Source organism: Nelumbo nucifera, chromosome 8 (assembly GCF_055504915.1).
Source record: "Nelumbo nucifera cultivar China Antique chromosome 8, China Antique-T2T, whole genome shotgun sequence".
In the NCBI taxonomy this organism is placed as follows: domain Eukaryota; kingdom Viridiplantae; phylum Streptophyta; class Magnoliopsida; order Proteales; family Nelumbonaceae; genus Nelumbo; species Nelumbo nucifera.
In genome coordinates, this window is record NC_142656.1 from 54100492 (window position 1) to 54117695 (window position 17204).

A 17204-nucleotide genomic window follows, 5' to 3' on the forward strand; every position below is an offset into this window, starting at 1 on the left:
GCGAAGGAGATAAAGGATCTCCTTGTCAAATCTCTCTAGTTGCTTTAAAGAAATCCTTTGGGAAGCCATTAATAAGGATTGAAAATGAGTGGTCTTCAGACACTCCATCATCCACCTAATCCATCTGGCCCCAAACCCCATTTCTTGCATTGTACACTAAAGATAACCCCAATTAATATGATCATAAGCTTTCTCTAGATCTAATTTGTATACAAAGCCTTTCTTCCCTACTCTCCTTAAGTCTTGCACTGATTCATTGGCTATTAAAATTTGGTCCAATATCTGTCTATCTTTGACAAAGGATCCTTGATCATTTGATACGACAAAGTGAAGTACATTCTTTAGTCTTATAGACAAAAACTTAGCCACAATCTTAAATAAGCTGGTTGTGTAAAACTTATGGGTCTAAAATCATTCAAAGAAGCGTCCCCACACATTTTAGGATTAAGGAACAAAAGTATGGCATCTATCTCATATAACTCTTTACCAATTTCACAACAATTGATTTAAATGGACTTACTAATTACATATACAAATGGTATCTTGAATAAATTCACTATGGTATAAAGAATGCTCCAGCTGAACTATCTGAGAGATTCCATTTACAAATGCATTAGTTGAGTTTGTTAAGATTCTTCTCTCCAACTCTAAGAAGACAATCTGCAAGGATACTCAAGATAAAACCATCAGGCATGACACCATTAGCCACCATCTGGTCATAGAGCATCATGGCTTCGACTAATCGTCCAACTTTGCAGTAGCCACTGATCATAATTCCATATGCCACAACATCAGGAAGCAAACCCCTGTCTAGAGCACAATGGAAAGTCAATGATGCTTCATCCAATTGGCCCCTCTTGCAAAAGCCATCAATGAGGACACTATAACTGACAATATTTGGAGAGATTTTGTTCTCAAGCATCTCTTCATGAAGTTCCAATGCAGTCTGCACATTTTGAAATTTAAAATAACCATCCATTAAACAACTGTATGTGACTACATTAGGTGTGAGACCCTTTTCCAGCATGGCAGAGAAGACCAACATTGCTTCATCCATTCGACCTTCTTTACAAAAAGCATCAATTAGAATAGTAAATGTAACTGTGTTGGGATGGATCCCTTTATGTGTCAATTTGTCGAAAAGACAAATTGCCTCAGTCAACCTTTTCACATGGCAGTAGCCACATATCATTGTGTTGAATGTTACTATATCTGGTTCTGTCCCACAGTTTAGAACCCAATGGAAAAGCTCTGATGCCTCTTCCACATGGCCAGTTTCAAAAAGACAACTAATGATAATATTGTAGATGTTTATATCAGGAATGACTCCATTTTTGAGCATCAGATTGAAAATCTCTAATCCAGCTTTTAGATTCTTTTGCTTGCAAAGTGCATCAATGAGAGTACAGTACATTATAACATCCGGTGAGAAGCCTTTCTTTACAATTTGAAAGAACAAGATCAATGCCTCATTTAATCTACCTTGATCAGTAAAATCCTTGATGAGCATAGTGTATGTAACTAAATCAGGGGCAACTTTATCCCTTCCCATCTGTGTATATATCTTTAGTGCATCTGCTAACCGTTTTGTTCTACAACAACCATCCATTAATATGTTAAAAGTAACAAGGCTGGGCTCTAAACCCCTCTCCACTGCCCTGAAAAAGAACCTAAGAGCATCAACCATTCTCCCTTTTTTGATGAGACCCTTTATAAGTATGCTGTAAACAACAACATCAGGGACACAACCTTCCTCTACCATAGATTCAAACACATGAAACCCATCTCTCAAATTCCCATAATTGCAGAAGCCATCTATAAGACTACTATAGGTTAAAATAGATGGTTCAAAACCATGCTTCACAATCTGACAAAATATCCCAGAAGCCGCAAGGATGTGACCCTTCTGACACAACCCATTAATAAGAATGCTGTAAGTAACCAAATTAGGTGTGATACTTTCCTTCAACATTCTTATGTATACCTCAGTTGCTCTCTCTAAATTTCCAATTCTGATGTACCCATCCATAATTGAACTGAAAACTACCACATCTGGCTTAACCCCTGCACCTAAAGCCACTGAAAGAAGATCATGCCCCTCCTCTATCCTCCCTATCTTACTGAAACCATCAATAAGAATACTGTAGACAATTAGATCAGGAGACATATCCTTCTCGATTATTAGATTATAAAGTTCAAGTGCTTCGTCCAGTCTACCCTCCTTACAGTATGCATTAATCAAAGTGCTGAATGTTACCAAATTTGGCTTTGGACCCTTGAATAGAATCATGGAAAGGAAATTCGAAGCATCTCTTACCAGATTCCCCTTGCAGAGGGAGTCTAAAAACTTATTACAAGAGACAATATCAGGCATAAATCCTCTCTCAATCATCAACTGATGGAAATCTAAGCCCTTTCTTGCATCGCCCTTTTCCAGAAACTGATCCATGACAAAATTATACATCGGAAAACAACAACTTGGTTGTTTTCCTGAGCCATTGAACAACTCTCTATGAATTTCCAGAATCAATTCGAACCTACCTGAATCAATCAAGGACCTAAACAGCGACAAGCGCACATAATGCGGCACCAGAATCCCCGATTTGCACATTCGAAATAAAATCTCGGCCGACCGATCGACCATTCCCGCCCGACAGTAGCATTCAACTAAGAATCCATAAACTGTGCTAGGGCTCGAATTATAAGTAGAAAATCCCACTGAAAGAGCAACAAACACGTCGGAATCCGCAAACAGTGTAACAATTCGACCGACAAGCGGTCGAGCGGCATCGAACATCCGCCATCGAAGTAATACATGAGCGAGACTGCAGAAACAGCCAAGGGAGTGGCGAGACCCCAAAAATCTCTCGGACCATTCGAAGAACCGAAACGCTGAACTGGGTTCCGAGCGGAGGCGACGGAGAATGTATTCGACTTGGTGGGGTTGTAACTCGGAGACAGAAATTTGATGGAGAAGGTTGGGGTTTTGTTGGTGAAATGCGTTGTAGATCTTCTCCAGGGTTTTTGAAGAAGAAGTGCAGTTAGTGGTGAAGCTGCTCGTGCAGTTGAGCAGATAAGAAATCAATAAGCGAAAGGAAGTGGGCTTTTGGAGTACCTTGGATGATACAGAGATCATCAGAAGACCACCTTCTTCTTGAAGTAATCACTCTCTACATCTTCTTTCTCAATCCTCCATGACTTGCAGAGCAGAGTGAACCAACACCGGCGCCAACACTGCCTCCACTACGAAATGCTCATCGGACGGCCGGTTCTTCCTGGTACACGACTAAGGGTGATCATGGGCCGTCGGGCCGGGGTTTGCACTTATGATAAAAGCTATATCTTAGGATTGGGCCCAGTTTTGCCCGGGGTTTCAGGCCTAAAACATAAGCCCTAATCCGAGTCTGATTCCAGATCAATGTCACTCATATATAAAGCATTATAAATTTATATATTAAATGACATAATATGCATATAAACTTATTTTATATATTATATAATATAAAATCTTACGTACAATATAAATTATACATGTCATGTTATAATATTTTTACATAAAATATATAATATAATGTAAAATAACATGTATACATATGTATATATTATACATAAAATGTATAAGTTTAAATATATGTGGACTGAGCTTAAAGTATTAAGTCCAAGCTCGGCCCTAAAATTTGCAAGCTTGATATGGGTCGGGCCGGAATACAAAAACCAGGCCCAAACCCGAAATTTCCAAGCCGACCTTTTGTGCGGGCCAGGCTGAAATGATCACCCCCATACACGACCATTCCACCTTTCTCAACTACGTGGAGCCCCAAAAACTTTTCAAAAATTTTAGGCCACGTGGAATATGGAATGGAAGACCTACTGGCTATCCACTAAGGTTGCAACTCGGGGCCCAACCTTAAAGGTGCAAAGTACAAACCTTTGACTCGGGCCTAGCCCAACCCGAGCTTGACCCAACACAACTGAGTTGGGTTAGGCAAGGATTAATCGAGTTGGTTTAGGTTTGAAAGAATTTATAAATACATTTCTCTTGGGTTTTATAGCCTAATTGAGTAAAATTAATTGAAAATATATACAAATTTCATTTATTAATATATATATATATATATGTGTGTGTGTGTGTGTGTGTGTATATATATACTACTTATAAAAGTGTGAATGAGGAGGAATTGGTTTCTGAAAATTTTCTTTACTAAAATACCCCTCTTAAATTTGGTTCATCTCCATTGAAAGGGTAAAAATATAATTAAGAGAATGACATTAAGTACATTCAATTACCCCTCATTAAGTCTCACATTTAAGTCATTAAATAAATCGCATTCTCTCTCATTGAATCCAACACTTACACTTTTGTTTATCATCATTAAATTTCACTAATAAATCCATACACAATAATTATTAATATAATGAAATTTTATATTTTAAAATAAACATATAAATGGAATCATATTTTTCATTTAAGTGTTGGGTAAGTAGTTCAACCATTTGGGTCAAATAGATAATTTCATGATGTAATAAATAAATAATATAAATTTAGAAATATAAGAAATACAAAAAATATAAAAAATAAATAAATTTTGAAAAAAAATTGAACACATTTCTACTATTATATATTTGTCATATTAAAAAATAACTATGATAAAATAGACATAATTTTATTAATGATGAACATCAAATATACAACTTAAAACCGATGGGAAATTAAACCATCTTCCTATCTAGGGGGTGGGTTAGTGGTTCAACCTTTCAGGTCAAATAGGTTAACCCGTGATGTATAATTAAAAATAAAATTTTTAAAATAGAATAATACAAAAAAATATGAAAACAATTTTAGGCACATTTATAATATTATATACTAATAATATAAACAAAAATAAGTATGACAAATAATAATTATTTTATCAATGATATAAATGAAATGCAAAATTTAAAATCAGTTTGAAAGTGAAACCATTTCCATATCTAGATGATAGGTGGGTCAATGATCTAACATTCCGGGTCAGATGGCTCAATCTATGATGTCATAACTAAGTAACAAATATTAAACATACATACATACATACATACATACATACATACATACATACATACATACATACATACATACATACATACATACAAACAAACAAACATACAAACATACATGCATACACACATACATATAAACTCAAAGAAAAATATAAACTTTGTATAAAGTATTTTGATGCAATTCTATTGTTATATATTCATCATATTAAACAAAAATAAATGTGAAAATAAAAATTACTTTTATTGATGATGAAAATGAAATACATGATTTAAAATCAACCAAAAAACAAAATGGTTTTTCAATCCAAGTGGTGGGTTAGTGGTAAAATTATCTATGTCAAATCGATGTTATTATTAAATAATAAAATATTATATATTCATTATATAAAAAAGTGTGATTAATGAGAATTATTTTCATTAATGATAGAAATTGGATAAAAAATAAAGATCATTAATATCTAACACAAGACCTAACTAACCATGTCAAGTGGTTCAATAATTTAATTATCTAGGTCATCGTAGGTAAGTGATTTGGTAGGGACAAAAACAAATCATATCAGATTTGAATTAGGGTATATTCAAATTTGATCAAATACTAAGATTCGATCGGATCTCATAAACATTGATTTGAATCCAAATTCGATCAAGATGTCAAATATTTGAGTCCAATACGATCCAATTTAATTTTTTTTAAAGTAATAAATTATTAAAAGAAAAAATATAACAATTGAAATAAAAAAACAAAAAATATAAGTACTTTTTCAACTATTTCCATCATATAAAAAGTTTACAAAAATGCACTATATAATAACATATTTATAAACAAATAATAAATAACATATATATTATATATAAATAATTAATTTGAGCACAATATTAAAACCAATGTTCAAACAATATATTGGAATTGCATTTCCTCTTGGTAAATAAGTTATTATCTCATAAATGAAATAATAATAAATAAAAATATATAATTATTTATAAATTTTATAAAAAAATTGAACATACATTAATATTATATATTCTTCATATTAAACAAAAATATGTTTGAAAAATGAGAATTATTATTTGTAAAAATAGAAATGGCTAAAATACAAAGAAAAAATGAATTAATGTCTTAATCATAGTCCATTTTCCTAGTTAAATAGGTTAACGATTCAACCAGTAAGGTCCTTTGGTTATTGATTATTATCATCATCATCATTTGATATTGCCACGTACAAAAATAAGATTTACTTTTATTGATGATGAAAATGTAATACATGATTTAAAATCAATTGAAAAGGAAAAAATGGTTTTTCCGTCCAAGTGGTGGGTTAGTGGTTCAACTATCCATGTTAAATAGATCAACACATGATGCTATTATTAAATAATAAAATACATAAAATTCTAGACAATGTAAAAAATTATAGATAATTTTGTGTTCATTCTATAATATTATATATTCATCATTAAAAAAAGTGTGATTAATGAGATTTATTTTCATTAGTGATAGAAATGGGATAAAAATTAGGATAAAAAATAAAAAGCATTAATGTCTAACACATGACCCCACTAACCATGGCAAATGGTTCAATGATCTAATTAGGTAGGTATTGTAGACAAGTGGTTTGGTAGGGATGCAAACAGATCAGATTGGAATTGAATCAAGGTATATTCGAATTTGATTCGATCCAAAGATCTAATCGAATCTCATAAATATTGATTCGAACCTGAATCTGATCAAGATGCTGGATATCTGAATCTAATACAATATGATTTAATTTTAAAATAATAATAAATTATTAAAAGGAAAATAAAAATATAATAGTTGAAATAAAGAAAAACAAAATATAAGTATTTTTTCAACTATTTTCATCATATAATAAGTTTAAAAATGCAATATAAATAACATATTTATAAATAAATAATAAATTACATATATATTATATATAAATGATATATGTATATATATATATATATATATATATATATATAATTGATTTGACCACAACATTAAAAACCAATATTCAAACAATATATTTGAATTGTATTTCCTCTTGGTAAATAAGTAGTTTTTATTATCTCATAAATTAAATAATAATTAATAATAAAAAAATATAATTTTTTTATAAATTTTATAGAAAATTTTGAGCATGCATTAATATTATATATTCTTCATATTAAACAAAAATATGTTTGAAAAATAAGAATTATTGTTAGTAAAGATAGAAATGGTAGTCCATTTTCCTGGTTAAATAGGTTAATGGTTTAACCATTAAGGTCATTTGGTTGCTGACTATTATCATTGTCATCATTTGACATTACCATGTGCAATGCACGTACACTTTTACTATATATATATATATATTGTGTGTGTGTGTGTGTGTTTTATACATTAAATATTTAAATGTATATATAATTTCTTCCCAAAACAATATATGTATATATAATTAAAAAATATGGTTTTATAAAAATATAATGCATTTGTGTATTTATTTGTTCAAGCGGACTCAGATTGGGTCGGGCTACCCAATATCTCAACCCAAGTTTAGACAAGGCCCAAGTTTTTGCCCCGACCAATCTATGCACAAAGTTGGGTTGGATAAGTCAAGCTTAGGAGGATAGGTCTACCAAAGTTGCAACCCTATTTGCCCCGGCCAATCTATGCACAAAGTTGGGTTGGATAAGTCAAGCTTAGGAGGATAGGTCTACCAAAGTTGCAACCCTAGCTGCTACCAAGGCAACAAAGACTTGGGGTATGTTTGGTTCACAGCCAAAATTGGAGTTGAAATCCTTTAGAATCAGAATTTGAATGGTATATTCCTATAGTCTGTTTGGTTCATATAGGAATGGGAATTGGAATCAGTTAGAATGGGATTCCATTCCCAAGGGAGGGGCAAGGAATTGCCATTCCCTCAAATGGGGGAATGCCATTCCAATAGGAATGAAAATGAGATTCTGATTCTGCTCAACCAAATAGTCAGAACTGGAATAGCCTATTTAGATTTTGATTCCAGACCCCTATTCCCGTGAACCAAACAAGGCCTTAGGGTCTGTTGGTTCATAGTTATAATCGGAATCAAAATCCTCTAGAATCAGAATCGGAATAGTCCATCCCCATAATCTGTTTAGTTCATACAGTAATAGGAATGAAAATTAGAATCAACATGAATAGAATTTCATTCCAAAGGGAGGGGCAAGGAATGGTCATTCCCCCAATCAAATAGTTGGAATTGAAATAGCCTATTCCCATGAACCAAACAAGGCCTTAGAGAGTGCACAAAGAGGGAAGTGTCTAAATCAGACAGAACAAAACTAGGTTACTTTAGGACCAGAAATAGTTGAATCATAGCTAGTAAAATAAATGTATAATATACTACATGCAGCCCAATTATGCATTTACTTGTGATATCCAGATTGAATTTAGCAGTTGAATTGTGAGGCTCAAATCAAACTAAGATTTGCATAGATATTTAATAAACTCATCAAAATTTGCCTCCATATGATATAAAACCTCATTTCCTAGGCTAGAAAATATAATGCTTAGGATACCCTTACAAATAAGGCTTGGTATGGAAGGAATACAAACATATGTATACTGTAAAACCTTGTATATTCTTATATTTGTATTGTACATAATTTTAATTTTTATATCTGTACTCTTCCCAAACTAAGCTTAAATATATCTGATTGCACTCAAATATGGTCCAACAAAACCATTATTTTCATATATTCTACTCATTTGTTATCTCGTACCTTTTACATGTACTCGTTGTTATTTGTTTGTGGTGCAAATATGAATTATATACAGCCCTTAGCCGTTGAGAATATCTCCATACTAATATGTTTTTATTCATGGAGATATATTCGCAATGCACCATTGTAAGGGATTGTGAGAAAGGATGAAATCCAAATTCCTCTTTATTGTCAGAACATAAATAGTTATTTGAATATTACTTTCAAGTGCAATCTATATGTATATATACTTATTACGGAATACGGAATGGGTCTTTTCTCCTTTATGCAAAGTGCGAGTAGATCCAAAGTCGCACGTGAAACAGTGTAATCATGTGTTCTTGCTTTCGAGTGCCACGTGGTCTTCGTGATTTGTGGGGAGAGATTTCTCGAGGTTTCCTTCCTCCTCTCCTTATCGCCGAATTTTTTTGCAGCGAAGGCTTCCTCCTCTCCTTCTCGCCGGAAGAGCTTTCTTCAAGTTGCATTGAGGTAACTTCTTCCCTATAACTTCTGTGCTCCCATTTTTTGTGAACTTTTGCTCTATCTCTCCGTTGTTGTATTTTCTGTAGGAGCATTTGCGAGATTTTCAGTTGGGCTCGGGCGTGTCTCTTATTTTTTGCTTTTGCTCTTGAGTGCTACTCATGGGAGTAGATCAATGCCCTCACGTATCTCCTTCTTCTCGAATAAGAACCGTAGACAACAAAAGCAAGAGCTTTCTTCGAGTTGCATTAAGGTAACTTCTTCCCCACAACTACTGTGCTTCCATTTTTTGTGAATTTTTGCTCTCTCTCTCTCCATTGTTATGTTTTCTGTAGGAGCATTTGCGAGATTTTCAGTTGGGCTCGGGTGTGTCCCTTATTTTCTGCTTTTGCTCTTGAGTGTGGACTCTTCCTTCGCATGTCATTATGTGTCAGATTGGTGAACCTAAAATCAGAAAAGCTCGTAATCCCTCCAAAGTAGAACGAATGGAGGTCCACCAAGAAGATAAAAAACCTCGATCTCTCATTTCAATCTTCGACCGCTGCCAACCCAGACATCCACTTTGAGATGGAGGCTCCCTCCACCGTTGGCGTTCCTGATTCCGGTATGTCTTATGGCTGAATCCCAGACTGAACAAGGAGGGTGACGCCGGTGCTGTTGGAGCAGCTACACTGGCTCTTGTTTCACTGGCTCTAAATCATCTTTGGAGAAACCACCAAGCCTCACTGCAGCCATAGCTGGTGCATGAGCTGCAGCTACATAGTTCTCAAAGAAGGAGCAGAAGTCTCTAATCAATATGACCCCAAAAAAATATATGTTTTATTCCATTAGCAGTCAATCATTAAAGGAAAAAATTATGGAACAGGACAGTAGTGTAACTACTGTTCTAGATGAATCTTGTAAGGGATTGTTGCCACCAACCAACAAATAACAAAGTACTCATATGGGTTATGAAGGAAATAGTAGTAGCCGGAGTCAAGTTCCTCACAGAGATTGGGATAAGCATCTTGGAGCTCCTTCTAAGGTATGTGGCCTCTTCTCTTGAATAGTTTTTGTTTCTACCAGCTTCCATTACAAAGGATAGATGTTCATAACACCAAGCCAACAAAATATATATCTACATTGGCCAGTTTGCGCTAATGTCGTAAAAAACCCTGCAAACCTTATATTTTTGTTGGTTAATTTGTATCTTCATGTCAAATATTTTCTGAATCTAAATAACTAGAATAGAGGTTACCCACAATGAAAAGTGATGAAAAGGGAATATAGGAATTATTAAATGTGTAGTAACATGTTGTAAATATTTAATCAACATAAATAAATATGTAATTATACATTATTATTCACTAGTTATTGGTGGCAAGGACATTTTGATAGATTTATCTTATCAATTTTAAATTCTTTTTTACAAATTAATTTATTTTTTATTATACTCCAAATAGTTCACCTTCTCAATATATATAGGAAAGGGGTGCTCTCTCCGTGCAGGATGAGAGTAGATTCCCACGTGAGAGCAACCTACAATCCATTTTCTAAATATTGTTAGATATATAAATATTGTTATATATAATTATCTAATTATATAAATATATAATAGTTATTATAAATATTGTTAATAACTAAATATATAAAGTATTTTAGCAAAAGTGCTTTCAAAAAAGTGTTTTATAAAAGTGATTTCATAAAAGTACTTTCGTAAAAGCTTTTTTATTAAAATGCTTTCATAAAAGTACTTTACTAAAACTACTTTTGTAAAAGTGCTTTCGTGAAAATACTTTACTTTCATAAAAGTACTTTTTATAAATTTACCTTTATAAAGTGATTTTATGTAAAAGTACTTTTATAAAAGTGCTTTCATGTAAAAGTACTTTTATAAAAATGCTTTCATAAAAATACTTTTGTAAACATGCTTTCGTAAAAGTGCTTTTGCAAAAGTAAACATCTATGGTAGCAGTTTGGTAGAGAGAGTATCCTCGAAGAATGAAAATGAGCATGATGGGGCATGATTAATTTTCATGTTGGAGGCTACTCAATTTTTGTGCTATGGGGCTGATTTTTCATTCTAACAAGAATGTGACCCATGGCAAGAATTTTGTAACCAAATACTCTAAGTCAACATTTTAAAAAACAACTTGAAAATGGAACTGTTTTGGCCACCGGTTTTTGGGTTGACGGTCCGACTGCCCGGTTTGAATGAACGGCCCATTCTAACAACAAAATTAAAAAATTAAAAAATAATAAAAAACAAAAAATGATAAAAAATTGTTGAACGGGTCGACGGTTCGACTGCCTGGGTCAACGACCACATCTCTTGTTTGTTTTACAATTGAGGATAAAACGGAACCGATTGCCTGAACAGTCCGACTGTCTGGGTCAACGGCAATTTGAAAACATTGCTCTAAGTTATTCATTCTTGCCTAAAATGAACAAGAAATAAAGAATGAGGCACCAAACATGCCTAAACAACCACATCTCTTGTTTGTTTTACAAAGTTACTCAATTAAGGACGTACGGAAATCAAAATCAATGTCACCCCCACCTAATAAATGTAAAATTTATTTCGGCTCCCCCTTGCCACTTTGATAAGTTAAAGTTTTGATTCCATTAAACTGTCATCCCAATGGTAATCCTCTTCCTCATTTGAACCGAATGCAGCAGCGGTGTCTCAGTTGTCTTCTTGGTCACCCCATTCCTCATTTGAACTGAACCAATAGCGCCTTTTTCTTCCTCGAAGCTAAATATCTTTCATCGTCTACCCCTTATCCCAACGGTAATCTTCTTCCTCATTCGAACCGAAAGCAGCAGCATCTCCGTCGTCTTCTTGCTCACCTATTCCTCATTCGAACCGAACTAGCAGCATATTCTTCTTCCTCAAAGGTAAACATCTTCCATCGTCTTCTCATTTGAATTGAACTAGCAGCGTCTTCTTCTTCCTCATTTGAATCAAATGCAGCAGTTTTAGTCTTCTTCCTCATTTGAACCGAACGTAGCAGTTTCATCCTCTTCTCTGTTTCTCAAAGCCAAAAGGTATAATATCTTTCCATCCTCTTCTTCCTCATTTCAAAACTATATTATTCACTCTCTTATCCATTTCTCATTGTCATTAATCTCTGTTTCTCAGAGTCTTTAATCACCGGAGATTCATCTCTCATTACCGGAGCTACAACGTTTTTCCCATTTTTCTTTGCCGTTAATCACCAGAGCTTCGGAGCTTCATCTCTCATCATCAGAGCTACAATGTGTTTTCCACTTCTTTGAGTGCGGAAATAATCTAGCTGTGTCTGCATTCTGCACAGTTTGTTTATTTTGGTTTTGATGATTTCTTGGTTTGTTGTTGGGAGTTGATTTCTTGGTTTTGTTGAGTGTTAATTTGGGGTGATCATGAGCCGGGACAGGCCGGGCCCAGACTGGGCTTTGCACTTATGATAAGGGCTATAACTTAGGCCTGGGTCCGGACTGACCCAGGGTTCCGGGCCTGAAACATAAGCCTTAGCCCAAATCTATACGGGTTCGGGCCGGGCCGGGCCTAATTCCGGGCCAATGTCTCTCATATAAAAACATTACATATCTATATATTAAGTGGCATAAAATGCATATAAACTTATTTTATACATTAATATAATATATAAAGTATGCATGTGATGTTATAATATTTATATATAAAATATATAATATAATGTAAAATAACATGTATACATTATACACAAAATGTAAGTTTAAATATATGTGGGTCGGGCTTAGCCCAAACCTGGCCTGAAAATTTGCGGGCCTAATGTGGGCCTGGGCCCGGGTCGGGCATGAACACAAAACCTAGGCCGAAGCCTAGAATTTTCGGGTCGAGCTGAAATGATCACCCCTAGTGCTAATTGAGTTTTGTCATTCTTTATATATGAAATTTAAATGGTACTATATTTTTTTTTGTTACTTGTGCTAACAATAAGTTGTTAAATTCCTGACAAAAAAATGTTAGGTGACAAAGTTGGGACTAGGTGCTCCTCGAAACGGTCTAGGGAGATGTTGCAGAGTTTGTCTCTAAGTGTGGAGCACAAGAGAAGGCTCCAAGAGACTCCCTTTGACACTTTTGGATTTGCCACAGGTCATTGTAGAGACGTCCTTATTGAATTATTTAGTTAAATTGTGGGACTCGACTAGGCAGTGTTTTATAGTTTGTGGAAGGACTGTGCAATTCAGTGAGGCTGGTGTTGCCCAGATAACGGGTCTTGGCATGTCGGGTAGTACAATTTCCCTATCAGAAGGCATTGTTGGTAGTGGATTGTTACAAATATCTTTTGGATTTGATCAAAATCACTTTGCCTCTATAGAGTTGGATCTTGTGTGGCGTAGGCTAAAGAAGATTGTACGATTAGATGGTGAGGAGTACGTTGAGGAGGTGGTAAAGTTGATTATTCTGTTCTTGTTCGGTTGTGTGTTGTTTCCTCAAGGCAATTCGAGGGTGAGTTCCTTCTGGGCCAGATACGTTGACGATTTACAGCGTATCGGTGATTATGCCTGGGTAAATGTGTACATCAATTCTTGGTTAGTGGTTTTGATCAGTTTGTTTTCGGTTGTGGTGTTGGATCGAACAAAGGCTCATCCTCGTATAGCGGCTGTCTATTTGAATGCAGTGCAGTGTTGATGGTTAGTGTGGATGACATTCAATTTTTTTATTTATTATCATTCAATTGACGATCGTTTATTGGTTGATTTCTTTTTTGTAGGCATGGCTTTATGAGCACACAACATTATTCAATCCTTCAGTTCCTGATTCCAATCTTCGTTGGTTTAAGTGGGGGAATATGGGGTGTTAGTGGAAGTTGAAGAGGGTCGATTTGTTGAAGAAATCCAGGGCAGAAACGGTTCTCACTTCTGCTCCTCTACTTGTGGTGTTTGTATTTTTTTTTTATTTAGTTCTAGTAGAAACTGAAGATCTCATATGAATTTATAAACTTATTATAGGTTATTGAGGGTTTGAACCCTACTAGCAAGGAGATGGCCTTAGTGGATGTTCCGTCAGAGGGCTATGTAAGTTTTATTTTATTTTTCTTTAGAGTGGAGTCCTTTATGTGATCTAAGTACATGTTAGTTATTAACCTTTGTTTTGATATGTAGTTTGTGGACCGAGGGGGCCATGGTGTGGGTGGGGAACCTTTTTATGATGGAGAGGATGCTGGTCATGGGTGGCGTCGGCTTGGGCAAAAGGTATGATTAGTGTATCATACATGTTTTGAGTTATATACAAGTTGACTTACTACTAATGTTGAGATTTGTTAAATTGCTTCTAACTTGATTTTTCAGGAATTTTGCAAATCTTGCGTGGAATCCATGGAATATCAAATTCTATGTACGGAGGCCAAAGGGTATAACTTGACAAGAAAGCAGAACATGGAGCTTCATGATGAAGTAAATAGGCTTCGTAGAATGATGAAAATAGTGGGTTGGACCCTGATGTAGCACCATTTAGTGAGGGGCATGAAGGTTTGGCAAATGATTATGGTGCAAACTTTCCTACTAGAGTTGCATGCGGCACCACAGGGTTAGAGCAATCTCCTAAAAGGACTAGCGTTGCAGCCCCATCCTGTGAAATTCTTAATGGCTCGCCCTTTATTGCCGAAACTTACAAACCTCGGGTAAGGGCAAGTAGCAAAAGAGTTTGCTATTGCTGTAGGGTCCAAAAGAGAAGTGAAGGCGAAGGTGAAATGATCATTGTTGGTGTTGTTTTGGGGTTATTTGTAGGGTTGTTTTGGTTTGATTCGGCTTTCTTATTAGTTTATTCATGGAATATTTGTTGGAGTTGGTGGATGCATGATAATTGTGGAATTCTTTTAAGATGAAGGACTTGGTCCCAAAGGAGGACCTTGAAGTTGTGAATGGTTCTTGAAGAATCAAAAGAAAGGGCAAGTGCACATGACTGTTTAGTAGATTGTGTCTATTTAAGTGATTTGCTTTAAACTAGAATTTATTTGTATCGTTATTTTTTTTATTGAGTAACGAGGTTGATTAATGGTTATGGTAGTGATCAAATGGTATGGACTAATGGTGTTGTGTTTTTTACCCTGGATTGTTTGTTGCCCTTCTTCAGCCTAAAAGCATGGGTGTACGATGAGGTATTATTTTGGTTTAGGGGAGTGTTGCATGTCATACAAGGCTAATTGTCAATGTGGTCAATTTGATGTGTGTAGCTGTGTAGGTCATTGATGCATATGAGTTTTTGCTAAAGGCAAGAAACACCAACACCATGAACATATGTTATGTGTCTTTGATGACATCGGTATGGGTTGTTGACTGTAGAGTGTCTGAAATTCATATGCTTGTGATGCATTTTGTGATATAATCCCAATGTTATTGTTTGTAATGTAGTTGTATTTATCAAATGCCCACAACGATGTTCTCTATCAATGGTTGAAGCCCTATGAAATATTGACGTGCAATAATGTTTTAATACCTTTATCTGATGACTCACACTGGTAGCTACTAGTGGTGAATATGGTGGACTACAGAATCGAAGCCAATAGTTCCTTAAACAATAGCCTCCACGACACGTATGCAAGATCCATGTTATGTATCATGAGTTGATTTTTACATTACTAATTGGGTATAAGATGAGTCTAATATCAAGCAGCAAACAACTTTGAGAGAAAAACTGTCACCATTTGATCCCGGGATCATTGATTGGTTGTTTCAATTCATAGAGTCAACCCCCCAACAGATTGGGTATGTGTTGTATGATCTAATGCTTAGGTGTATGGGTACTTGTTAGGTAGTTATTGAGTCAATAAGTGTATCTTTTTTGTAGTGGTAGAGAGTGTGGAGTGTTTGTTATGAAGTACATGGATTGCACCACCCGAGGTTCAGATTTTGACTTTGATTTTGTGAGTATATGTGAATTTCATTTGCTAGCACATGCCTATATGTCTCATGTTAATACTAACATGTAGCATGTTTGTTGTAGGGAATATCGATGTTATTAGGTGGCAGATAGGGGCTCAACTCATTCGGAACCATACCCATAAATTGAAGATCTTACGAGGATGATTGGAAACCATTTTATTTTTCCTTTCTCTCACCTTACAACTCTAAGCATATATTAACAAATGAAAATTTTGTAGAGAGCTAATGATTAGTCAGCTCTAACTACATAAATTTATAAATGAAAGGCGTAAAGTAATGCAGAAAACAATTTTTTATAGATATTGCCTTGAAACCTTGTGATTAAAATTTTGATCAAAATGTAGCGTCACAAAGCAATGTAAAGTAACAATTAGGAGTGATCGGCCTCCAAGCGATTCGGCCAATTCCCATAAACGGTCCCGGAGGGGGGGCATGGGGGTACCCGGGTGGCGGAACCACCTCCATGGGGTGGGGGGAGGTCCCCTATAAGTACCTAGATAGGCGGAAACGCCTCGGGCCAATGGGAGATGGTGCTTTTGCAGAACCACCGTCGGCCCGGGCCATCAGGCCGATGGCGATCGGAAGGTGTCGAGATGCTCAGTGGGTGAGTGGCAGTAGGAGAGAGTGGGTAATCCCACCCCTTTGTACCCATCGTATCGGCCTCTGAGCGATTCGGCCAATTCGTAGAAACGGTCCCGGAGGGGGGGGCGCAGGAGTAGTCGAGTGGTGGAACCACCTCCACAGGGTGGGAGGAGGTCCCCTATAAGTACCTAGATGAGGCGGAGACGGCCCAGGCCAACGAAAAAAGCCAATGGTGGGAAATAGTGCTTTTGCAAAACCGCCATTGGCTCGGGCCATCGGGCCGATGGGGGATCGGAAGGTGCTAGAATGCTCGGTGGGTGAGTGACAATAGGGGAGTGGGTTTGGTGGCAATCCCACCCCTCTATCAAACTCCAAGAAGCTCTAGTCATTTCAACTTTACAATTAAATCGATATTTGACCAACTAATTAACCAATATTCAAACCAACTATTACAAAAATATTTAATTAAATATTTTCAACTAATTTTTTGAATTAAATAT

The 17204-nt window shown here is 35.5% G+C and overlaps 1 protein-coding gene and 1 long non-coding RNA gene across 13 annotated transcripts in view; one reads left to right on the top strand and one right to left on the bottom strand.

The window, feature by feature from the left end:
• The window catches only part of LOC104601620 (Tetratricopeptide repeat (TPR)-like superfamily protein), a 69692-nt gene extending 66292 nt beyond the window's left edge, over positions 1-3400 (bottom strand). For 10 of the 11 annotated variants that reach the window (XM_010265025.3, XM_088893569.1, XM_088893571.1 and 7 more), the window contains exon 1: positions 521-3400. In XM_010265025.3, coding sequence (XP_010263327.1) covers positions 614-3136 — 2523 coding nt within the window. In that variant the 5' untranslated portion in view covers positions 3137-3400 and the 3' untranslated portion in view covers positions 521-613. The remainder of the gene's footprint in view (positions 1-520) is intronic. The other variant, XM_010265032.3, reaches the window with a different exon arrangement.
• Positions 3401-11226: 7826 nt separating this feature from the next.
• Positions 11227-16079, top strand: LOC148790014 (uncharacterized). Of its 2 annotated transcripts, XR_016079748.1 has the most exons (7): positions 11227-12111; positions 12191-12261; positions 12356-13872; positions 13953-14090; positions 14191-14256; positions 14344-14433; positions 14530-16079. It is a non-coding gene; the product is annotated as an uncharacterized LOC148790014 (long non-coding RNA). The 2 variants fall into 2 exon arrangements; XR_016079749.1 differs by lacking the exons at positions 11227-12111; positions 12191-12261; positions 12356-13872 and having other exon boundaries at positions 13883-14090.
• Positions 16080-17204: the final 1125 nt, after the last annotated feature.